The sequence below is a fragment of the Thamnophis elegans genome, chromosome 5 (genome assembly GCF_009769535.1).
Source record: "Thamnophis elegans isolate rThaEle1 chromosome 5, rThaEle1.pri, whole genome shotgun sequence".
NCBI lineage: Eukaryota > Metazoa > Chordata > Lepidosauria > Squamata > Colubridae > Thamnophis > Thamnophis elegans.
This window is the reverse complement of record NC_045545.1, coordinates 36,530,876-36,556,808: the sequence shown is the minus strand read 5'-3', so window position 1 is coordinate 36,556,808 and position 25,933 is coordinate 36,530,876. Positions and strand designations below refer to the sequence as shown.

The window sequence follows — 25,933 nt, the reverse complement described above, 5'->3', positions numbered from 1 at the left end:
TTGAGCATCACAACTTCTGGACACAAATCATTTCACTGACTAATTGTTATGTTAGGAAATTTCTTCTTAGTATTTGTTGATTCTCTCCTTGATTAGTTCCATTGCTTCCTCCAGGTGCTTTGGAGAATAGGTTGATCCCCTCTTCTTTGTGGCAGATCCTTAGGTATTGGAACACTATTATCATGTCACCCCTACTCCTTTTATTAAACTAGACATACCCAATTCCTGCAACAGTTCTTTCTATGTTTTAGTCTTCAGCCCCATATTCATCTTTGTTGCTCTTCTTTGCCCCCTTATAGTCACAACCTCTTTTGAGATGGTGGTGACCAAAAGTGAATGCAATATTTGAAGTATGGTCTTACTAAGGCATTATAAAGCATATTAGTACTTCACATGATCCTAATTCGATTTGTCTAGGATTGAGTTGGCTTTTTTGGCAGCTACAGTGTACAGCTGGCTCATATTTAAATGATTGTTCACTAGTGCTCAACCCCTCATGAAAAGAGACAACCAGCACCTTGAATTGCACCTGGAAACAAATCAGCTACCAATGCAGTTTCCACATGAAAGGTGATACATGTGCACACCAAGGTCTGCCCAAAACCATATGGACCTCTGCATTTTGCACCAACTGGAGCTTCTAGATGCTCTTCAAGGGCAGCCCCATGTAGAGCGTGTTGCAATAGTCAAGACAAGAAGTGACTAGGACATGAGTGACCATGAGTTTCTCCAAACATTTCTACCAAACATTCTGCTTCTATTAAGCAAATTATGCCTAGCATATTTTAAATATGTATCTGGATTTAGATAATATGTCAACCTCAAGGAGGTAGGTGATGGCAACCAACAGCTTGAAAAAGAGGAACTATGTAATCTGGTTTAAGCATACTAAACTAAAATTGCTTTAAGCAATTATATATGTATTGGGAAGAAGGGCAATGGAAGGAGGTTTGTCAGCATTTCCATTCAAAATGTAGTTGAAGACAAGGATAAGAAAATCTGTGAAAATGCTAGCAAATTATTGTCTCTTTTAAGAATTCTGAACCAATAAAGAAATATAGACAGTAAACAAAATTAGGAAGTAAATACAAGCAATCTTTCATTCAATTATTTATTTAATGCTCCAAAAGCAAATTCCCAGTGTTTACTCAGCCTACTTTATAGCATAACATAAATCTCTTCAAATCTACAACTTTTGTAAACATTTGGTTTCAATATAAAATTTGAATCGCTATTGTTCATCCTATAAATAAATTAAAAATATGCATCTGAAGTCTTTCAGAACCCAACACAAGACACTAAGCTCAACTAGGAGCAATTAACCAACAGGATATCTTATTCTTCTCCATCTATCTTAAATCATTTTATTATCAAAACATCTGTTAGTGATTAATCAGCCTATAGGACCAGAAAAATATAATGCTTACTTTCTACATTTTAGGACTTATCCTTCCTTGAAATTGCATACAATTTCACAGCTTTGAAATTCTAATCATATGGAATTTATATTGGTTTTCAACAAAGTCTTCATATTTCTTGTTTTCTTCCTTTTGCAGTCTACCACTCTTCTTGCACATATGCTTATATTCAATGATAGCCTGGACACTGGATTATGTACTTATTTGTAAATAGATAAGGACATACAACTGAATATTGCATATCAGTTCCCCTTGTTCTGATTGCCAGATTTGTGTGCATAATCCTAATAAAAAATGTGACCATCAATCAAATAGCTGCTCAGATGAGAAGGAAGTGAAGGCAATAAGATTTTGACTACTTGGATCCTTTGCCCCATGAAATAACTAACTGATTGCCTCCTGACAATCTCAGCTGAAGTTTTATTTAGTAAACAAATGTAAATATGAAACATACTGGACTGTATACTTCTTTTACTTAAATGGCTCAAATTTCATTTATTCTGATTATTCTTTTACAATGTTCTTATATTTTCTGCTTTAATACTACTATTTATTTATACAAGCAATAAAGGGATAGTAATACATGGATTATTTAGTATGCTATTGCATATATATTTTACTTTGGTCAAATTCAGTTCCCTTTGCAACAATCTTCTCCAATCTGATGCCCTTCAGATGCATTTGTACTAATCTATCAGAATTTCCTAGCCAACCTAGCCAAATTCTTGAAGTTGTAGCGACAATATGCCTTGAGGATGGAGATAATTGTTTTAGATTAGAATGTCTTAAGATAGTTACAAGTAGGAATAAAGTCTTGCCATACACATGCAATTTCAATTAAACAAAAACTATTAAAATAATAGAAAACCATTTCAAGGAGTATTACAATATCCAAACATTAAATTGCACAATACTCCATCCATGTACATTACATATTTTAACCTACAATCCTTGCAAATGATATTTTGTCTTAAAAAATAATAAATGTAGAAATCATGCAGCAAAGCTCCCCCTAGTTTCTTTGGGATTCAGTACATTATAGGACTTTGTTCTTCAAAATATGGTAGGGCAAAATTTTCTATTTGCATTTTTATGTTAAGCATTCCACATGGCTGAATAAGAATGTATTTAATAGCTTGTTTTTGAGAATAAGACGTGATAAACCAGTGAATAATATGTCAAGAGTAACATTTCTAAGAAAAACATTTTGCCTCCCTTTCATAAAATAATTGGCTAGAAGGAGGATTGATTATAATCATCCATTTTAAATGTAAAAAGTGCTGATATCTTGTTTCTTCCATTTCTTCTGAAAGGTATTTCTCTTTAGTGATTTATGATGAGTGAGTGTGCTTAAGAGTTGTATGGGTCCTCTTCTCTGGTTTGTTGGCAGCTTGATTGTTTCCTTGGATCCGATGGTAGAAACATCTATAGGGAATTGCTTTTTCTTTCCTGCCATTAGGGAAAATACACAAGGTAGATGAATAATCTGAATGATATCAAGACTACATGACATTCTACATTCTATGGTAATCTATGGGTAGAGTTAAGATGCCAACCAAAAATGTATTTGTTTAAAATCACTCAGAATAGTCTTTTAATTTCATAATCCATGAACAGATGCCAAACATCAGAAAATTATGCAGGACAATGCCAATCTGCCACTGATTGGGTTTCTATTTGGGCAGAAAGAATATTATATGCTTACAGCTAGATGTAAATTTTTTACTAATACATTAAATATTCGGTATAACAGTATTACCGTAATTGGGGTAATTACGGTAAGTGGACTTTAGAAACAATAGACAAAATATTCTGGACATTTCACCAAGATCCATTATATCTGAAGTAGTCCATAGATCTATGAATATGATGCAACTAAACACAAATGATGTAATTTTAATATTTATGGATATAATGGGCATTCAGATTTAACACTCTCTTGTTGAATGATTGGTAAAGCCAATAGTTTACTATTTTCAGAAACAGAGAAAAGGAGTTCTTATGGACTGACTTCATGATCTGAACAGTTTACAGTCACAGTTATACCACAGTGGGAAATGGGAATAAAATTAAATATAAGAAGACCAAACTAATGAGAACAGATAGGACAACCAGCCTTAGAATTGGCAATAAGGATATTGAAGTGGTAGATTATCTTCTGTCTTTTAGAATCAGTGAATAAAGGAACAAGTGGACAAGAAATGTGCTGCTGACTAGCACTTAATGAAGCAGCCATCATATCCTTGGAAAAGATATTCAAATGCTGTGATGTGTCTATACCTAAAGAGATCAGAATCGTGCAAGCCATGGTAGTCTGTGTGACACTCTATGGAAGCAAAAGTTGGACTGTAAAGAAACAGAATAAAAGCAATATTGATGCCTTTGAACTCTGGTATTGTAGAAAACTTTTCACAATACCATGCAGAGTCAAGAAAACAAACTGATGAATTAGTGAACAAATCAATCCAGAGTTTTCATTTGAGGCACAAATGACGATGCTTAAATTATCCGTTTGCATTATTTGTCACCCCACCAAATCAGCACCTTCTATTGCCATTCTGATTAATGAATATATAATAAACAAAATAACAACATACAGACATAAACACATATACACAGAGAACATCCCCAGAAACATAACAGTTTGTAGTATTGTAGTATATATTTTTTCCTTACTAAGTTCATTCTGAGTTGGAATTTAAAAAAAATAACACCTGGCAACTATCTGACTATGCTTAGGTATAAACACAAGATAAAGAATATTATTTCTAATGTTATGAGCAGTGTGCATTTCTTTAAATGTAACAATATGAAAAAATGTATAGGACAAAATATAGGATGATGCATAAGACATAACTGCTAATAAATATAAACTCCTGAAACTAAAAGCTAAGGGAATGTATAAAATAAAATTGTAAGTCTGGGGATGGTTACATTAGAGAAACTCGATGCTCCATAACATGCAGAAATAATTTTAAGGGAACATTAGGCTTAAAAACAGGAATATCAGTTTTGGCTGAAGTCTATTGACAAGGGACAACAAATCATAAAACTCAGAATATCAGCATCCTGGCATGAGGTGTGACAGCTGTTTTCCCAGAATTATTAGAGAGGCAACAGAAATTTATAAACATCCAAATAATTTAAAAAGGGAGGAAAGTTATCACTTACATGGCATTTAGTGATGACTGATTATGGGTAATTCTGCTGTGTTGAACACAGGCAGGATATAAAGATGTAACATCTGTTGCCAAGTTTGGTTTCAGATATGATCTGCAGAAACTAGCAACCTGGCTAGTGAAATACCAGCACATATCTAGTGTCTCAGGTGGCATTGTTAAAAGTCATTTCACCAATAGAATGCTTTTATGTGAAACAGAAACCCATTCTAACTATTTAATTGGTTCCTGTTTATTCGTCTACTATACTTCTAAACTACTCAATAAATTCAAGTCTCTGGATAGTGCACAAATCAGTGAGAAACATACTATACAATGTAGAAATTATGGTAATATTGACTTGGAGACTAATGCAGCAGTCAAACTCAACAACAGCAATAATAAGGCAGCATGTAAAATCACTGTACTGTAAATACTTGAAGTAAAATGGAGATTCCAGCAGTACAATAAAGAATTTTTCAAAATGTGTGGGGAAAAGAAAAGATCTTTACCAGCGCTGAACAAAGCCTATAATAGGGATCCACTTAGCTACTCTTGGGAAACCATTACATAAGTGGGAAGCAAGAGCAATTTATTAACTCAGCATCAGATTTACAAAAGATACAGCACTTCCAAGATTGCTTTACAATCTCATGTAGATTCTCTCACAAACTTACTACTTTTATAGTTCTTTGTCCTTAATACTGGCAAAAATAGACTTATCAACTCTTTCCCTAGTTGATAAGCTACAGCTGGTAAAAGTAGTAAAAGAGAGAGAGTTCAAAAGTTGAGGGTAAAAAGTAGAGTTAGAAATCTTTGTATCAATATTTACATGAACATTTGTGTCCCATGAAAGGAAGATGTAGATAGTCAATCATTTTTGCTCTTTGTCTCTGTGAGAGCGTATATGAAAGAGGGTGAGAGGCAGAGCTTAATTTTTGCTGAAGGTGGAGTTTTACATTGTATTTAAAGTTGAGGGTAGTGTTTATGTCTGTGTGTGTGTGTATGTATGTACATCATATTATATATTTTCTTAGATTTTCACAGGTGTAGGTATGCTGGTCTTGTTGTATTCGGGTCTTTTCCCGTGTAAGATTGAGATTGTCTGGGCAACGTTTTGGCGAGGTCCCACTTGCCATCTTCAGGTTGGTGTTTTCGGCTTCGTGTTTGTGTGAGTTACTCCTTGGTTTTCTAGTTGGATCTTGTCTTTGGGTTTCTTAAGATGTTGGCTATTTTTTTATCAGTGCTGAAGGCTGTCTTGATATTGTGCTTGTGGAGAATTTTGCTGATTTTATCTGTGGTGCCTTTGATGTAAGGGAGAAGGGTGATGCCGTTGTCCTGTTCTGTGTCTCGGTTCTTGGGGGGGGGAGTCTCCCTTTGGATTAGGTTGGTAATTGTTTTTATTTGGAATCCATTGGAGATTAATGCCTTTGTGAGAGTGTGTAATTCAGTTTTCACATGGTCTTTGTTGGCTAGGCATTTGGTTCTGGAGATGAGGGAACTCTGTAGCCAAACCCTCATCTCCAGAACCAAACGCCAGCACCTCAGCCACACAGGATGATACAAAACAGCCGACCAATCTACAAGCATCAACTCCATCTACCAATCAGGATGCAACTACACAGCCAATTAACCCACTTACAGCAACAAAGCCAGCACTCCACACCCACCCACCAAGATTTATAGAAAAACGACAGCTCCAACCATGCCTTACTCGCACAAGCACGAAGCCAAAAACACCAGTCTGAAGATGGTGAGTGAGAACTCGCTGAAATGTTGGCAAGACAATCTCAATCTTACATGGGAAAAGACCTGAATACAACAAGACCAGCATACCTACACCCATGAAAATCTACGAAAACATGCATACATACATACATACGTATGTACATACGTATACGTATGTACGTACGTATGTATTTGTTTTCATAGATTTTCACAGGTATAGATATGCAGGTCTTGGTGTATTTGGTTCTTTCCCATGTAAGATTGACAGTATCTTGGTGATGTTTTGATCAACTCCGTAGTCAAGACCCTCATCTCCAGAACCAAATGCCACCCCAAAATACAATTTACCATGGAAATAGAAGCTAACAACCAACTTCCCTTTCTGGAAGTCCTAATCTACAAAAAACCCAATGGCTCCTTAGGACACACCATCTACCAGAAAAAAAACACACACAACCGCTACTTAAACGCACAATCCATCACCACCCTGCACAGGTCAACTCCGTAACCAAGACCCTCATCTCCAGAACCAAACACCTAGCTGACAAAGACCATCTGAAAACTGAATTCCACACTCTCACAAACGTATTAATCTTCAATGGATTCCAAAGAAAAACAATTACCAACCCAATACAAAGGAAGACTCCCCCAAAAACCAAGACACAGAACAGGCCAACGGCATCGCCCTCCTCCCTTACATCAAAGGCACTACAGATAAAATCAGCAAAATTCTCCACAAAAACAATATCAAGACAGCCTTCGGCACTGACCAAAAAATAACTGACATTTTAAGAAACCCCAAATACAAGATCCAGCTAGAAAACCAAGGAGTCTATGAAATACCATGCAAAATCTGCCCAACCACATACATTGGACAAACGAATAGGAGAATAAATGCATGCATCGCAGGACACGAGAACGCAGTCAGAAAAGAAGAAAAAACTTCCTCCCTTTTCCAGCACTGTAAAGCAACAGGACATGAAATTGATTTTGAAGGAACCAAATTACTCTCCAAACTGAACACTTCAACAAGAGAATAATTATGGAAGCTATCGAAATAGAGAAACACCCCCACAACATGAATAAACGTGATGACACCTCCCGCCTACCAGACATCTGGAAACTAGCCCTCGTCAATAAACAGGTCCCAGCCACAAAAACCGACACAGGACCCAGAACAACACAGGACACCATCACCAATCACCCTCACCAAACATCAATTCCATCAACCAATCAAGATATGACAACACAGCCAACCAATCTGTTTAAAGCAACAAAGCCAACATTACACACACACACCCTATACTTATAGAAAAACGGCAGCTCCGATCATGCTTTGCTCGCACAAACACGAAGCCAAAGGCACCAGCCTGAAGTTGACCAGTGTGACCTCATTGAAACGTCGCCAAGATACTGTCAATCTTACATGGGAAAAGACCGAATATGCCAAGACTTGCATATATATTCGCTCATAGGGATGCCCTGTGCATGTGTACGCTGTGCACGCATGCAAAGTACAAAAAAATTTGTTCTGCGCATGTGCAGAAGCAAAAAACAAAATGCACCACCCGGAGAACCAGTTTGGGGGTGTGGCAGGCGTGGGTCGCTGCCGATTCCAGCGACCCTGGCCGCCAAGCTACTGGTTCGGCCGAACCAGTCCGAACTGGTAGGAACCCACCACTGATATATATATTTGGAATTCCTCCCTTAAATATGGAAGTATTTGGTGGCCAAGGCTTCAAGTATGGACAGATCTGTAATCAAAGCAGCCTTGTAATGTTGTTTTGAAGAAGAGCCCATTGAAATGAGAATTTGGCGATTCCTTCCCTCCCCTATTGAAATGTTGAAAGTCTGTGTGAAAAACTTCAGCCCAGGCTGACAAGACATATTAACTCATTTTCCCAATTTACCATCTAGGAAACTCGGGCCAATCGTTTTGGCCATTAACAGGCAATCAGTTTAAAACAGGATGGACAGCCAACATCCATAATTCCTAATTATGTCAAATGCCTTTCCCTGAGAGTCCCAAAATTAATTAAGCAGAGCTCTGTAGGAGGGTTCTTGTTTCTGAGGATGGCTGGCAGTTTAAAGTATTAAACACAAACAGGAACACAGATCAGGTAGCAAAACAGTTACTGACAGGCAGTTGAAAGAAAGGCAGGTTAAGCATGACCTACAGAAGTGAATTTACCTGTTCAGAAACTAGTAGCCAGGGTAATTAAACTGGCGAGAATCAGGCAGACAGGAGAAAATCAGAACCATGATTCTTAATAATGGTTAAGCTGCTCAACTAGAACTGAGGCAACCCACATTCAGTTCCATCTTTAGTCACAGAAGCTTTACCTAACTTGCCCAATTGGTTTGTTCTGAGAAAAACGGGAGTACTATAGGGTATCTTGAATTTCTGGAGAAAAGGTAGGATATTAATGCAAATGTAAGAAGGAAATAAAATGAGTGCTAATGTTTCCTGAAATTATATGGGGATAAAGATGCCAACACAATAAAATACTGCAATAATCAGTCCTCCATCTTTTCCCCTCTATGAAAAAGAATCTAATGAGTTAGTTGTAATCTGTAGAATTATTTTCCCTCCTCAATGCTGTATATCTTTACTGGGGTGGGAGTGGGGGGCTTGAGTAGTTTTCTCCCCAGTCATGGGAGTTTTAGGGATTGCACAGTTGTGATGGGCAATCACATGTGGCTCTTTGCTACTAAAAATATTATGTGAGAGCAGGCACAATTGACAATAGAGGTTCTCTGGTTAAACGCAGGAAAGGATGGATGGACAACAGAGTCTAATGGTCTGCACGATGTGGGAAACAATTGAAACGCTAATAGAGTCCATATTCTAAATGCCCCACATATATGCCCCCTCGCATATATGTGCTAGTCATTCCCGACTCTAGGGGGCAGTGCTCATGTCCGTTACAAAGCCGAAAGTCAGCATTGTCCGAAGATATCTCCATGGTCATGTGGCAAGCATGATGAAACATGCATGGAACACTGTTACCTTCCCACCAAGGTGGTTCCTATTTTCTACCTTGCATTTTATGTGCTTTCAACTGCTAGGTTGGCAGAAGCTGGGACAAGTAACAGGAGCTCACTCTGTTACGCGGTACTGGGGTTTTGAACCGCTGAACTGCCGACCTTTCTGATCGACAAGCTCAGCGTCTTAGCCACGGAGCCTCCGCATCCATAGATATCCAGCATAGATAGCACCAAAAACAAATGTATCAAGTACTTGAAATGCAAATATGCATCACGAAGTCATTTCACCAATACCTAAATCTGTACTAATATTTTGTTTCATATGAAATAAAGGAGAATAGGATGGTTCTAATTTAGACCGCTATGCATGGATGAAAACACTTGCTGGTTCTTTTCCTAGAAGAGAACAGTTAACCCTCCAATTTTTCTTTCCCTCCTGGCTGTGCAAAAAGCACATTCTACATTTAAGCATTTGCTATGCAGGTCTGTACTCAAAATGTGGGGCTACAGTGTTCCAGCCAACATTTTGATTGCTAAGTATTTGACAGGGTAATTATTGTAATCTGGTATTTTTGGTGAGCCCTGCTGGAGGCTGTCCAAGCAATGCAAATCTTTCTGAATTCCGTAAATGGATCTTTTTCATTTAGCCCACGCAATGGTCACAGTTTAATGCTGAAAGGATCCCCCCCTCCCTATCTTCAGCAGCAGCTACAAGAACTGAGATCTGCATTTAAATGTGCAGACACACGTAGGAGTAAAACTGGCAGATTATAATTATCAATTGACAAGGGGGAAAACAAAAATTAATTTCTGAGGCAAAACATATAATTTGCCTTTAAACTGTAATAGCTATTCCATTTCTTATGCAATTTGCTGCTTCACAAAATCAGACTTGAGTTGTCTGGGATTCCAGCATTTCTCCCCTGCCTTAAACTATTCTAAAGTCTTCAGGTAAAGAAGTAAAGGGTGTTATAATGGTTCCCTCTGTTCCAATGCTCCTTCAATTTTCAATCCTACAATACTTGTATTTACTGCCTAAGAAGATTCTCGGTACCTAACAGTGCCTTTCTTTTCCTTTTACACCCCTAAAATGAGTTTTTTCCAGGGGATGTCACAGGAAGATGAATGCTCATGCAGAGTATTTGGAAATGCAGAGATCACTAATATTGTTATTGATTTTTGTAGTGTTGTTCGTCAATAAAAGAAAAGAATTTTAAATATTCAGTATGGGGCCGGGGAAATTATTTTTGTAAAGTGGCAGCATTTATTTATCAGGTTTGTATGCCGCCCACTCTCGAGGGACTCAGGGCAGCTTACAGATAAAAAAGGAAGGGGGAACATACAAAAAATTAAAAAAACAACATTAAAATTCCACAACATTCATAACTTAGGATGGGGCTGGATAAATCAACAGCCCCAGGCCTGCCGAACAGCCAGGTCTTGGTCACTTTGCGGAAGGCCGGAAGGGTAGTAAGGGTCCGGATCTCCACGGGGAGATCGTTCCATAGGGCAATGATTCTGGAGCATTTTTACCATGTATGGTAAATGCGTTATGTGAAAAAGCTTGCCCTCAATTTTTATTCAGAATATAAGAGCATGGGAGTCAGCCATACCTTTTGGGGGGGAGATGATTGATAGCACAGTTGACAATAAGGCAGTCCCACTTGAAAAATGGATTTTTAAAAATGTTTTGAATTTCATGTGAAACAGGCATGACTTTTTTTCAGGCTTCTTACAAGCTTGAAAACAAAGACATTGCTGCTTAATCAAATCATTAAAATATACTTTATATTACTCCTAACACAGCTGTATCTTTTGTCAGGCTTGCATAAAATATTGGAAAAAAGACAGGATATTTCAATGAGTACTGTGCTTATGTTAGGGTTGAAGTACTGTTTCTAAATATGTTTTGAAGTCCTAACCGATGATACAATGCCATTAAGTCCACACAAACACTTCTTTTTGATTTCCCACCATTACAGGCTTAAGAACACTTTTCCAACATGTACAAACAGGCATCCATATATTCTCATTCTCATACTCAAGTAGCAGTCAAAGTGGCTAAACCGGGTAAAAGAAAAAGAAAAAAATGAGCAGATGCATGTGGTGAAAGGGAATAGAAAGGAGTACAGCTAGTGGAATCATGATACAACAACATCCCTCAAATATAGGAGTGATGACTGGGAGTTTTAGTGGTGATTTTGTCTGGGGGAGAAATAATTGGGAAGGTGAATTTACTATTATCAGTTACAGGTCAGCTATCTCCATCATCCACTTTTCACCCAACAAATTAAAAAAACCTTACATGCAAAGAAAATATCAAATTAATTAAAAAGCCAACATATTTTGACAAGAAACCATTAGCAAAAATGCTGATTTTAGCAAAAAAAAAAAGTCAACAAGTTCAACAATATTTCTAAAATTTAATAAACGAGGGAAACATTTTTCTGTCTGAATAAGCTTTCAACCCACTTTGGATCTGGACTTGTATAAATTCATCTGAAAAACAAAAGGCACACCCACAAATGGTTATTCCATCTTCCTTTATTTAGACACAAGAAAACGAATGGAAGAAGAGACTGTAGAATCTGGAGAACTCTGTAGATCTTAACTAAGCTAGCTAGGCACATATCGTAACTGTAATCAACTATTTTAATAATAAAATAATAATAAATAAAAATAGTTAAAAATTAAAAGCAAACCATTAGCTTTGTAAACTTACCATGTACTTGAAACTGGTGCTAAAGGTCTCTCTGCAATGGCCATTTAGTCTGTAGTAATCCAAAAATGTTCGGGCCACATTCCGTCCTAATTTCATATCTGTCAGAGTTCAGTTAAGAATAATTCTTTAAATTATTTTCAAAATACAAAGTAACTATTGAAATAAATCACTGTGATTTGGAAGATTAAAGTGTATGTAGATTAGTAATACCATAAAGGTGAAAACGTCATAGAGATATAATTATCAGAAGATATATAAGAACTATGGAGTATTATTTTTATTCACAGAGATGAAAGTAAAGGTTCCCCCTCACATATGTGCTAGTTGTCCCGACTCTAGGGGGCGATGCTCATCTCTGTTTCAAAGCCAAGGACCAGTGCTGTCCAAAGACATCTCCGTGATCATGTGGCTGGCATGAGTAACACCGAAGGTTCACGGAACACAGTTACCTTCCCACCAAAGGTGATCCTATTTTTCTACTTCCATTTTTTACATGCTTTTGAACTGCTATGTTGGCAGAAGTTGAGATAAGTAATGGGAGCTCACTCCATTATGCAGGGCTAGGGATTCGAACCGCCAAATCACAGATCTATCTTCACAGAGATAGGTTGCTGTTAACTGGACAGAGGATTCCATCTAATTTGCTACTCATTCTTATGATTGGGCCTTTCTGCTTCAGTGACCCACAGGGATTTCTTGGTCTACACCATTGCCCTGTTTCTATGTGGCAGAAAATATAGTTTTGCTACCTAACAATGCATCATTTAAAGGCCCAAGCATTCAAAGGGTTACCTTTTTAGGAAGCAGTTTTTCTATGGGCCCAAATTTGTTAATTTTGCCATAAGTTTATTTTCAAATATTCTAAGACTATATCTTGCATTCTGTAATGCAAAAAAAACCCTCACATAACTAATGAAGGAACAATAAATATTAGAACTAGAATTAGAAAGATGGTGAACCATTAGGCAATGACAGGTTTTGTTTTTTAATGAAGCAGAATGCAATATTGATTTTTCTACAGTCTAGGAACTGTAAGAATTATTTACAATTTTGTGTCCTTCTCTTTATGAAGAAAAGCATATTTATCAGTTCTTAATCTATTTGTGAGTCATACAAAATTAATATAACTAATTATCTGACACAATTTCCATAATTAGAAATGTAACATTTCAGGTGTTCCCAGACATCATGTATACGATACCAAGTTTCTAATACAATTTTCATTATTATTCACTTATTACTACAGGGATAACAAAACAAATTTAAGATGAAATGTTCACATTATGGAGTTTTCAGAAAGCCATGCTCAGCAAAGTTTGTCTCCCAAAAAACCAGTAATACTTAATACCTGTCCCTGCTTATATTTTGCCATTTGAAAGATCTGCATTTTAAAAAATATTCACCATTTATATCAGCCTTGGATGGATAATACAATATACTAGTTTTTTAAAAAAATAATAATCAGGTGTATTAATTATTTTTCTTGGATTCCAGAGCTACATTACATTTCCTGAAATTTGTCTCTGATGTTTGCATTCAGTTTCCACATTCGCTATTTCTGCATATTCAGGTGGAAAGCTATCTTGTGTTTTCAGAAACAGCACAAACATCTATTTCTCATTTTAACCTAATTTTATTGGACATTGTTAGTGGCTATAGACCTAAATGAAATAAACAAGTCTTTTTAACAACAATATAATTGCAGGTGTTATGGAATTTTATTTATGTATTGTAGCATTTATATCCTTTCTTTTCTATGCAATATATTCTCAAGCGATCCTATAAGATTGTTTTCACTTATGATACATTGTCATAAATTGAAAACCAATTTGATAAATCCAAATTAATTTGGATTTATCATCCAAATTAACTGCAATTTGGATTCAATGCAGATCGTTTTCTCGTGAAAACTGATCCATCCCATTTGCCTTTCTTCATATGGGAGAAAAGATATATAATGGATAAAAGATGCTTGAATGAAGGATTTAGTAAGAAAAAAAATAACCCTACAACTCAAGAAAACAAGACCTCTTCCTGCACAGAGGGACTGCATCAAATTTCAATCTTGTTAGTTGTAGTATGTAAGAGCTATTTAATGTCTGCATGGCATTTGGGTTTTCCTTGATTCGTTTCCGATTTCTTATCTGATTCTCATCAACTTCTCCTTATGCTCTTTTCATGTCTGCAGGAAATCATTCAATGTCTATGGATCATCAACTGGCTGAATTTTTCATCGCCCAGACTCCAAACTACAATAAATCCCTGATAAAAGATTATGCCAGATTTTTTTCTAACTGCTCAATATCTTATAAGGCCCAGCCACATGCTTTAAACCCAGAATGATGGGATTTGAAGTCCAATAACTTTGGAGGAAACTTGTTTAGGGACTAGCAACATTTAATTTGGCAGAGCATTATGTTTGTTACCAAAAACTAGAAACAGGTTTCTAATTTACTAATAAGATGTCAGCTTCTGCTTTGCTGTTGCTCAGCTGCCATTGAAACGGGGAGGGAGGGCATAGTATTTGGGTGGGGTTACTTATTGTGCTGGAGGAAGATTCTGGAGGTCTTTGGATGGACAGACTACGCATGCGTGGATGTTTTCCCGCCTGGGTTAACGGCACCGACATTCCATCTTCGTGATGTCTTTTGAAGTTATCTCACACCTGACACTTGAAGGACTTATGATTGGACTAGGCCTATATGTCAGGGGGTGTGGAATGGGCTATTCTATATATCAACTGCTTCGCGCCTAATTAACCAGACTTTGCTATGCAACTGCTCTTTAACCATTTTTAATTAGTAAAAGTACATTTGATTTTCCACAAATGGAGTCTCATGGTCTTCTTTCCTAATTATTAAATGGAGAGGTGCTGACATAATTACTTTAATTGGCCATTCAATTTTTTCCACAGCGTTGTCATTTTGGCATCATGCAGTTTGTTGCACCCATCGCTGTTTTTTTCTCTGTGTATGTTTGACAATTTCCAAGATTAATCCGGCTTCTAAAAAAATTGTATGTCAGTTTATTCATCTTCACATGGCAATGGTAAATAGTATTCTTACGTATTATTATGTAGTAATAATATTACTATTAAATAGTAATTTATACAGCTCCCAAAATTTTTATGTTTATTTAAGACCATTAAATATTTGATTATGTGCTATCAAATCATTTTCAACTCTTAGCACACATGGACTTTCTCCATGACAATCTGTGCCTAACCTGGTCCTTCAAGTCTTCCAACATGGTAGCCATTGCAACTGTAACTGGTCATTCCACCTTGCTATTGGTCATCCTCTTCTCTTTCCTTCTGTTTAAATCTTTAGTCTGGTTTTTGGTACAGAATATGGGGTTTTCAATTGTTACTAGTCTTAATCGTGAACTAAAATACTTTACGCAGGTTCAAATGACAATAGAAATAAAAATGGCAGCTCCCCCATGACTTGTTTGCTTTAATTCTTAGTATCATTATAGCTCTTGTGGTAACTATTAGGTTAATGTTGTATCACCATCTTTCCTAACTAAAAATAAATAGCTAGAAAAGAAATTACCACAAATTCTTCTACACCAGTGAACTTCTCAAGTTAATGTGTTTCTTCAAGATTTCCTGAAAAAATACAAAGTGGGACAGAATCCAAATCCCTGTAAAGTATCAAATGCCCACTTTTATCCATACCAAATGCTCAAGTAAGGGCACATATAATCCTGATCTTTTTTTAAAAAAATCCAAACTGTCCTTAGTTTTTATTTTTTTTATGACTTGTTCTTTCTTTTTTTTTAAATTAATTTTTATTTTATCAATTTCATATATACATTCACAATTATATGATCTCATCACTGTTATTAATAATATGTATCATATCATATAATTTTTTCCCTACAGTTGACAATATACTTGAAAATTGCTTTCTTACCATCCCATAGATCCATCTTATCTTACAATGGTCCTACTTCTTCTTCCCTCCCTCCCTCTTTCCTTCCCTCGTTTCTTCTCTCCTACTCTCCTTCCTTCCCTCCTTCATTCCCTCCCTCCTTTCCCCCTTCCCTCCCTCCTTTCTTCTCTCTTTCTCTCCTTCCCTCCTTCCTTCCCTCCTTCCTTCCTTCCTTCCCTCCTTTCTTCTCTCCTTCCTTTCCCCCTTCCTTTCCTCCTTCCTTCCCCCCTTCCTTCTCTCCTACATTCCCTCCTTCCTTCCCTCCTTTCTTCTCTCCTTCTCTCCTTCCTTCCCTCCTTCCTTCCCTCCTTGCTTCCCTCCCTCCTTCCTTCCCTCCTTCCTACCCCTTTCTTCTCTTTCTTCTCTCCTTCCTTCCTTCCTTCCTCCTCTCCTTTCCCTTCTCTCCTTCCCCTTCCTCCCCTTTACCCTTCTTCTTCCCATTCCTCCCTCTTTCCTACTCTTACATTCCCTCCCATTCTTCCTCTGCCTTCCCTTTCTCCTATTCCTCTCCTTTCTCCTCTCCTTCCTATCTTTCCTTCTACTTCCTCCCTCCATCCACTTTATCCGTTGTTGTGTTTACATATTCTCCTCTTCAGGACCTGGTTCTCTTTTTTTCCCCTTATTTGAAAGTTATATATAAAAGGCAAGATTTACAAAATACAAGATACAAAAATAGATAAAGCTCTTTGCATATTTTCATCTCCCATAGCTCATCTCACCTTACCTAGTATAATAAGACTAGGTTGCTAATTCCATGCAGGTAGTTATAACGGATTTCCTATCAGCTTTTCAAGTTTTTCCAACGTTGTGGTCTAATGGTATTACTCGTCGGTGAATTCTCACCTCTAATACATTTCTACTCTCATTTGTCCCTCTCTTTTTGTGTATTGTTTATTTGAGTTGTTGCTTAGATCATTTTAAGTTAGTCAGCTATCTCCTTTTATATCTGAATCCTCGCTGTCTCATCAAGCCATTTATATAATTTCTCCCAGACTTTGTAAAGTCTGTGTCTTCTTTTCATTAATCCGCATTGTCAATCTGTTCATTTCCGCTAATTCTAAGATTTTATTCATCACCATTGTACTAGTGGGGGCATTTTCACTCTTCCAGCACTGCACGTAAGCGATCCTTGCCGCCGTCAAGATGTGGACGAGAAGGTATTGATTGGTTTTACCTATTTTTTGATCTGTTATCCCTAATAGAAACATTCCGGCTTAAGACTTAATTAATTGACATGATTTCATTCAGCCATCCTAGTGTTCGCTTCCAATATGTCTTAGCCACCGGACACGTCCCCACATGTGGTAGTACGTGCCCAGTGTTGTTTTGCATTTCCAGCATTTGGCCGATAATTTTGAGGAAATTTTGCCAGTCTTGTCGGAGGGAGATGCCAGCGGTAGAACATTTTGTATATATTTCTTTATAGGCCGTCGACTTCGTTAATTTCAGGTTCCACTCCCATACCCTTTCCCAGTCATCCAGGTCAATTGTGTGGCCGATATTCTGGGCCCAGGTTACCATGACTTCTTTCACTCTTTCTGCTTCCATTTTTCGGATCAGCAAGCAGTTATATATTTTCGAGATTAATTTCTCGTCTGGTCCTACTAAGATTTTATCCAATTCCTGGTCCTTGTCCTGAAAGCCAAATTGTGCTAGATCTGATTTGTATTTATTTTGTATTTGAAAGTATGGCCACCAATCAATATTTATTCCCATTTCAGCCAAATTTTCCCTGGAATTTAGTCTATTTTGGTCATCTAACAGCTGTTTGTAAATAACATTTTTGTCAAAATTTATCAGATTTGGGTATATCAGGGCTTCCGTCGGGGATATCCATTTGGGTAGTTGGATATAGAATTTCCTTCTAATTTCCAGCCAATCATTAATCAGTACCCCCGCTTAAATGGTGTCTTCTAAAATAATTGTGGACTTTGTTTCCTCACACCATAAGTAATTGTGCCACCCCCATTGCAAGTCATGGCCCTCTATCGTTAGGATTCTTTGTTGGTTAACATTACCCACTCTTTTATCCACATTGTTGTTGCTGCTTGATGATATGCTTTCCATTCCGGGAGACCCATTCCACCTTGCGCTCTTTTATCTTGAAGATGCTTATTTTATTCTAGGCTTTTTGCCATTCCACAACAAAATTTCGTACCATTTTTCCAAATTGTTATAAATTTTTTCTCCTAATTTGACCGGGGCCGTTTGAAATAACTAGAGTATTTTTGGCAAGACATTCATCTTGATTACTGTGATTCTCCCACCACGATATTGGAGCTTCGACCAATTTTTAAATCTTTTTGGATGTTTCGTAATAGTTTATCATAGTTATCTTCTTTTATAGAAGAGCATTCGCAGATAGCCAAATCCCTAAGTATTTGACCTTTTTAGTTACCTTAATCCATGCTTTCTCTAGTTCTTCTATCTGTTTTTGGGAAAGTTCTTTATAATCCTTTTTGTTTTTTCCTATTTATTTTTAATCCGGCCACACGCCCCAAAGTTCTCAATGTCCTTCATTAATTTCGGTCCTGGAGATTAGAGGGTCTTCCACTATAAAGACCATGTCATCAGAGAATGCCTGTGTTTTATATTTTTCTTTTTTTATGGTCAAACCCCTAATTTCCTGATTTAATCTTATCTGATTTAGGAGTACCTCTAACGACATAATAAATAGTAATGGGCAGAGCAGGACACCCCTTGTCTACACCCTTTCCGATTCATACCCTCTCTGTTAATTTCTCCATTAATTATAATGTTTGCTAATTGCTGTGAATATATAGTTTCTATAATCTTAATAAATTTGTCGCCGAATTTCCATCATTTTTAGTTGTGTGATTAAAAAATTCCAATCTAAGTTATCAAATGCTTTCTGCGCATCGACAAAAATTAATGCTAATTGTTTCTCAGATCTTGTTTCATAGAATTCCAGGGTGTTAATTATTATTCTTGTATTGTTCCGAATGTGTCTTTAGGGAGAAAGCCGTTTTGGTCCGAATGGATGTTTTGATTTAATATTATTTTTAATCTTTCCGCCAAAATTGATATAAAAATTTTGTAATCCGCGTTTAACAAGGATATAGGTCTATAGTTTTGGATTTTACTACTATCCACCTCTTCCTTTGGTATTAGGGTAATGAAAGCTTCTCCCCATGATTTTGGAACCTTACCGTTTTGTAGTGCCTCATTAAATAATTCTAATAATTTGTCTTCTACGGTATTTTGGAGTTTTTATAGATTTCTGATGGAAGCCCATCTGGACCAGGTGTTTTATTGTTTTTTTGTTTTTGCATGGCCTTTTTCAATTCCTCTTGTGTAATTTCCTTGTCAAGCATCTCTCTCATCTCCTCCAGCAAGACTGGAAGTTTCTGTTCTATTAGATATTTTCTGATGTCTTGTTCACTAATTTTGTCCGGTTCATATAGTTTCTTATAGTAGTTCTGTACAATCTTTTTCTTTCCCCTATTTCCTGTTTCAAGTTCCCCTCCTCGTCCCTCAGTTGTTTAATAGATCTTTTTGCATCATCTTTTCTTATTTTGTGAGCCAGCCATCTCCCAGTTTTATTTGCGTGTTCAATATAGTTCTGCTTCATTCTCTTAATGTTTTGTGCTACTTCCTCTTGAGAAATCAGATTTATTGGTATTTAATTAACTCTCCTTTTTCCCTGTATTTAATATTGTCTGGCTCTTTCTGAATCAGCAGTTCTATCTCTCTTAATTCTTTGTTCAATGTATTAAGCTTTTCCCTATGCATTTTATTTCTTCTTGCTATATAGGCTATTGATGTTCCCCTCACGACTGCCTTCATCGTATCCCAGACGTTTTGTATTGATGTCTGCTCTTTACCGTTTTCTTTGAAAAAGTATCCCAATTCCTTTTCTATTGATTGTACAAATTGTTTCTCTTGTAATATGTTCTGGTTTAGTGTCCACCTAGGTTTTATCCTTGTCTTTCCTTTCCATTGCCATAAGACTGGATGATGGTCGGCCCACTTGTTTGTTGTTATTTCAATATTTACAGTATCCATAAGTAGTGCCGGGTTTGACCAGACCATATCGATACGTGACCAAGAATTATGTGGTTGAGAGTAGAATGTGTACTGTTGTATCTTGTCATTCATTGTTCGCCAGACATCATAGAGGTCTAGTTCCTTCACCATATTTGCATAGGCACTCGGTAGTTTCCTTCTAGTACTTTTCTTGTGTATACCCTTTTAATCCATTTTACCATCTACTACTGAGTTGAAGTCCCCTAGGATACATATATTTTGCCACTTTATTTCATTTATCCTCTTGTGTAAATTTACATAGAATCTTTCTTGTTTTTGGTTTGGGGCATAAATTCCAACTAGTAAGATTTTTTTCCCACCATTCGTTATCTCCACCATTAATATTCTACCCTCTTTATCTGCATATTTTAATTTTGGGTTCAACCATTCTTTTATATACATCACAATTCCCCTTTTTCTAGTTTGTGCTGACGAACAAAATGCTTTACCTAATTTTGGGCATTTCAACAGGTTATTATATTTCTCTTTAATGTGGGTTTCCTGAAGACAGATTACATCTAACTTTTGTTTCAATAAATCCAACAGTACAACGTTTTCTTTTTGATGTTATGTTAAGACCATTTATATTTGCTGATAGTATATTCGTTTCCCATTCCTCAACTCCTTTACATGTTGTTTGCTTTGAGGGCACCTTTAGATCTTGTCTCAATGGTGACCTTGCTCTTGATTCTTCTCTGGCATATCTCTCGCTCTCTGACCTCTCTCGTCTCTCGCTCCTCCAGTTGGGATTCAGTTATAATATCTTTCTGTCCTTCTACCTTGAGGTTCCTTCTTTATTAAACCTCTCTTCGTCTGAAAATAAAAGTTCCTGGAATTCTTGAGCTTTCTCCAAGGTGTCTATCCCGGTACTTCTTTTCCCTCCATGTTACTAGCATTCCTTCCGGAAGGAGCCATCGGAACGGGATTCTATGTCTATTTAATTGTGAGGAGAGGAAGTTATATTTCCTTCTCTTCTCTCTAACTCTCCGGGGGATCTGCTTTAAGATAAGAATTTCTTTACCTTTATATGTAATGAGTCCCCTCTTATTGTGCTTAAAATATCCTCTCTCAATTGTCTTCTTAGAACCCTCACATGGATCTCCCTTGGAAGTCGATGACGTCTCGCAAAGCTTGTGTTAATTCTGTAAACTTCATCCAATTCGTTGATGACCTCATTTTTGGGTCTGTCGAGTACTAGTCCCAGAATTTCTGCAATCAGCTCCCGAAGATTTTCATCTCTCGGCTTCTTCTACATTTTGTAGGTCTCAAATAAAATGCTGATCTCTCTAATTCTAGGTGGAGGATGGCCTCCTCCAGATTTGTATTTATGGATTCCAGTCTATCCTCTGTCTTATCTATTCTTTTTTCTGCTATTTCCATTCTCTCCTTAACTTCTTTTATTTCCTGTTCATTCCTTGACAAAGCTGCTTGGATAGCCCCTACACACTCTTCAATCCTCCCCATATTATTTTTGACTTCACTCATTTTCGTTCTTTACTCCTCCAGGCCTTGGTGATGTTTTAATTCATCTTCAATATTGCTTCCTGTAGAGAGTCCATTGTTACCTCCTGGCCTTGTGAAGTTGGGGCTGTCTTATCTCCCGTCAGCCTGCCCTCAGGTGACTTTTCCCTTACCGGAGTGGATAGAGAAGTTTGTTTTTGCTTCCTTTAGTTAAGGTTACTATTCTTGTTGCCATTTAACTTAATTCAGCTCTCCCCCTTTGATCTGTAGTTCCAGTACCTTCTAGCTGCTGTTAGAGTATTTATACAATTCTATTACATTAATCTATAAGCTTTTTAAATAATTTATACTTAATTAATTAATTGATTAACCAATGAGTTAGGTAACTAGTCAGTAATGTTAACAATATATCAGTTACCCAAGTCTCAGTGTGTTGTTCAACAACAATCATCCACTATAATGAACACCCAAAAAAGAAAGATAGTTAAATTAGAGCAGTACTATACAGTAGAACAGTTCTATAGTATCTAAGAGGGGTCCACTAGATAGGGAGCGTGGAGAGTCAAGAGACAGGAGAGGTCAGAGCTCACGATAGTCGTTTCAAAGCTCACCCAATCAATCACTTCTTGTTGTCAGTGAGGTAAAGAAAGAGGCAGGGGAGATGGTTTTTTTCCCCCCCTGCCGCTCAGTTTTCGCTTTCAAGATGTCGCCCTTCTGTTGTCTCTATCAGTATGCCTCGGCACCGCCCTCACCAGAGTTTTAAAGCTGATTCAAACTCTCGTGACTCGCGGATCTTTTTCCCCTTTTTCCCACGAGGAGGACAGATCCAACCGACTGTCTTTCTCTTCACCGTCTCGCCCACTGTTAATCCTCCAAATTTAAATATTCAAATCTCAGTCCTTCTCTATCGATCTGCCGCTCAGCTCTCTTAAATCTTTCCCTGTCCGTCTTTACTCGCCGCTTCAGCTCAATGCACCCACTTACGTATCCGTGCTCAGAACAATTAGATTATTAATTTCTTCAATTTAGTCTCTTAAATCAAGGTCTTTCGTTTACCGTCTTCCAATCCGATATGTTCCCTGCAGCTGTCTTTCCCTTCCTTGTTAAAGGCTGGCAGTCACGTCTTCTGTTCAGCCATTAATAGCTGACCTCCTTTGCACTCGATCTGAGGGAGCCTCTCGCTTCGTGGGGGAGGATCGCCTTTCTCCCTCCGCTGCTCCGATGCTTCCCCTCTCCACTGGTCCTCGCACCTCGAAAAGACCTTGCTGCTACAGCCACGCTCGTGCAAAAGGCCGGGCGAACTGAGCAGAGGATCTGTCGGCAGCTCGCACTGGCCTGATGCCAAACCGGAAGTCCTGTTCTTTCTATTTCTGTAATACTCCCTAGTGAAACACTTTGGGAAATCCACATTTTATCACATAATTGTTGCTTGAATATGATATTAATCTATTCCTGACTTATTCCTTATAGCCACAGCTTCAAGAACCACACAGCCTGCCTTCTTCTGTCATTTAAAAAAAACACCCTCAATTTGGAAACTGTTGGCACAGTAAATCTTAGTGGACACACTAAGCATTGTAGCTTTAATAGCTCACTGATCATTTAATAATGCCGCTGTGACAGAGGCCAGTGGCATTATGATCCATTGTTCCATTCATTTTGCCTATTAGAATGCTAGGACATTCTGCTTTTAAGGCTATGGGTTGCCTTTCCATCCCACTCACCTCCCATCTCTGTTTTACAAAGTAATCACAGTTATTGGAAATAATTAGGCTCTTCTCAAATCCACATTCTCATTTTCTTAAGACCCGTTGTGTCATTTCTATCTCATAGCAAGCGAGGTGTCTACAGAAATAAGGTTTGACAAGGGCAAAGCTAGTTAGCAGCGATGCTCAATATTTTATTGGTCCTGTGGGGATTTCTATCAAACAGACTGGACCTTAAATTTATGTCTCTTCTAAAGGACAGCACCTCCGTCATCTCAAAGTGCTATTGGCTATTTAATCCTAAAAGGATTAAAAACTATGACTAGTGGGCTGAGGTTACTATTAGACAGAGCCATGAGTTCTTTCTTTTATACAAGCAGTTAAATTATGAAAAGAAAGGAAGAACAGGGAGAAGAGAACAACACAGAGCACAGCTGTTCCATTCAACAAACCTGTTGGAAAGTCCCTTCAGGAATTAAGGAGTTTATCAAAATAAGGATTCTTTTCCCATATCTCAGTTTGTTAATAAGTAAAAGAAAAACATTTCTCTTTCTTTCTCTAGAACTCTGGAAAATTTCTTAAATAAACCCTGTGTTAGTTTCACTAAAGAGCATATTAGATCATTTCATTCACACTGTACCACATTCTTCTTTATACAATGACCTTACAATTTACATCCCTAAAGCCAAACTGTTCTCCACACTGGGAGTTCTGTGAATATTGTTTCTGCTTTGCAGTGCATCTAATAATTATACTGATTTTATTTTACTGTGCACACACACACGGGGTGGTGGTGGTGATTTCAATGAGTCACTAAATGAAACTGTAACTGTGCTTGTGATCTTACTTCAACTTTCCTTTGTTTAAACACACTTTTCAATGGGATCCCAATAATGAAAAGAGTCTCAGAGTTGTTTCAGTGGAACCCTCTGTAGAATCAGGATCCTTCAATTTATCAAAAAGATCAGAGATTGATAAGCTGAGGCTCATGGGATATACAAGGCAGCAATATAAGTCCTGTAATACACAAATAAAATTGATTAGCAACTGCTCTAGTCCATTTAAAGTATTGCCCAGCTCTTGTAAACTCGTCTGAAGCATTTTCTTCCACCAAGGTGAAATTCTATGAAGTAGATTGGAAACCAATTTGTTGTGAATAACTAGCAGTCCCTTAGTAATAGTTACACTCCAGCATGTTGCATACAGAGATTTAAAGTCTAAGGTTATAATTAGTATATGACAGCAGATTCAAAGTTGTTCCTTTCCCTTTTCCTTCTTTCCCTGCAGGAAGCTTCCCTTCAGATTATTTACTACATAATGGGCTATTTAAACTAGAGAGGAGTGTATATTGATTGAACATTTTCAATTAAAACAAGCACTATTTTAAAAAACTTTTCAGGTTTTGTCAGCATAAAATAACTCAAGACACTGAAGCAATGGCCATTCAATTGTTGTAAATAAAGGGAAAGAAGGGAGGGAGTAAATACCTTTATTTTTAAAAAAAGAAGTTGGGAATTGGATGTTTAAAAAAAACCCCAAATCTCCATTCTTTTGCAACATTAATGTTATCTTCTGCTTTATTATTTCTGAAATCTACATAGAATGAGGAACTGTTTAGTGGGTTGCAAAATCTATTTTTGGCCAAAGTGGAACATATTCTTCCTAAAGAGATCTAGATGCATCACCAATAGATGTGCAGACTTAAGAACATTCCTATACTCAGTTCCGCTACTGAATTAAATACAGTAATTTTCTATGCTGTAGAAGTGTCCAGCCTTGACAACCTTAAGACCTGTTGACTTCAACCCCTAGAATTCCCCAGCCAGCATGTAGAACAAGTGAATCATTTGAAAATTTCTATCAATAGTTCTAAATAACAAGCTGAAAACAATTGAAGGAGTAGAAAATCAATTGAATCTTTATTTTTTATTTTTTAAAAAAAGAAAAACCCAATAAAGTTGTTTCAGCCACATTGATAAATTGGATCTGATTTTGGAAAGAGATTAGCAATAGCAATAGCACTTAGACTTATATAATGCTTCACAGTGCTTTACAGCCCTCTCTAAGCGGTTTACAGAGTCAGCATATTGCCCCCGACAATCTAGGTCCTCATTTTACCAACCTCGGAAGAATGGAAGGCTGAATCAACCTTGAGCCAGTGAGATTTGAACTGCCAAACTGCAGCTAGCAGTCAGCTGAAGTAGCCTGCAGTACTGCACTCTAACCACTGTGCCACCTCAGCTCGAATAGGGGAATTCTGGTGGGGGGGATGGACCACCAATAGTATTCAAAAGAGAATGTGGTATGGAAAGCAGCAAATAGAGAAACAAGAGAGTTACATATAAAAATGAGGAAATGAATAAAAGAATGCACAGAAACATGTATTATTATAACTGTCTGTAAAGAAATGATTCCAAAATGGCTTTTGGAATTCTTAATACTTTAACATCAGTGGCTAAGGAAACGTCTGGTAATTTATCCCATGAAACAAAGTAATGTGATGCAACTCTGTATTTTGGTATGAATATGTATGTTCAGTGAAGGATAGGATGAGCTACTTATGCTCCAGTTCATGTGACAAGCAAGTAATGAGCTTAGACTAAGATAGGAACAACATTCTGATCTGCAACCCTACTGCCTCTTACAGAGACAGCATATTCTGCCAGGTTTTTCTCTGCGACTTGCTATTTTCAAATGCAATCTTTCTTTTGCTGGATCTTTTTCCATGTTAGATCATTTTTGGAGAGTTAGTTTTCTAGGGGACCAACAG

The 25,933-nt window shown here is 37.2% G+C and overlaps 1 protein-coding gene across 1 annotated transcript in view; it reads right to left on the bottom strand.

Moving 5' to 3' along the window:
- Positions 1-1,143: 1,143 nt before the first annotated feature.
- The window catches only part of AGBL4 (ATP/GTP binding protein like 4), a 1,221,291-nt gene continuing 1,196,501 nt past the window's right edge, over positions 1,144-25,933 (bottom strand). The window contains exons 12-13 of the mRNA XM_032217563.1: positions 12,015-12,112; positions 1,144-2,867 (exon numbers count right to left, since the gene is read on the bottom strand). Coding sequence (XP_032073454.1) covers positions 2,844-2,867; positions 12,015-12,112 — 122 coding nt within the window. The 3' untranslated portion in view covers positions 1,144-2,843. The remainder of the gene's footprint in view (positions 2,868-12,014; positions 12,113-25,933) is intronic.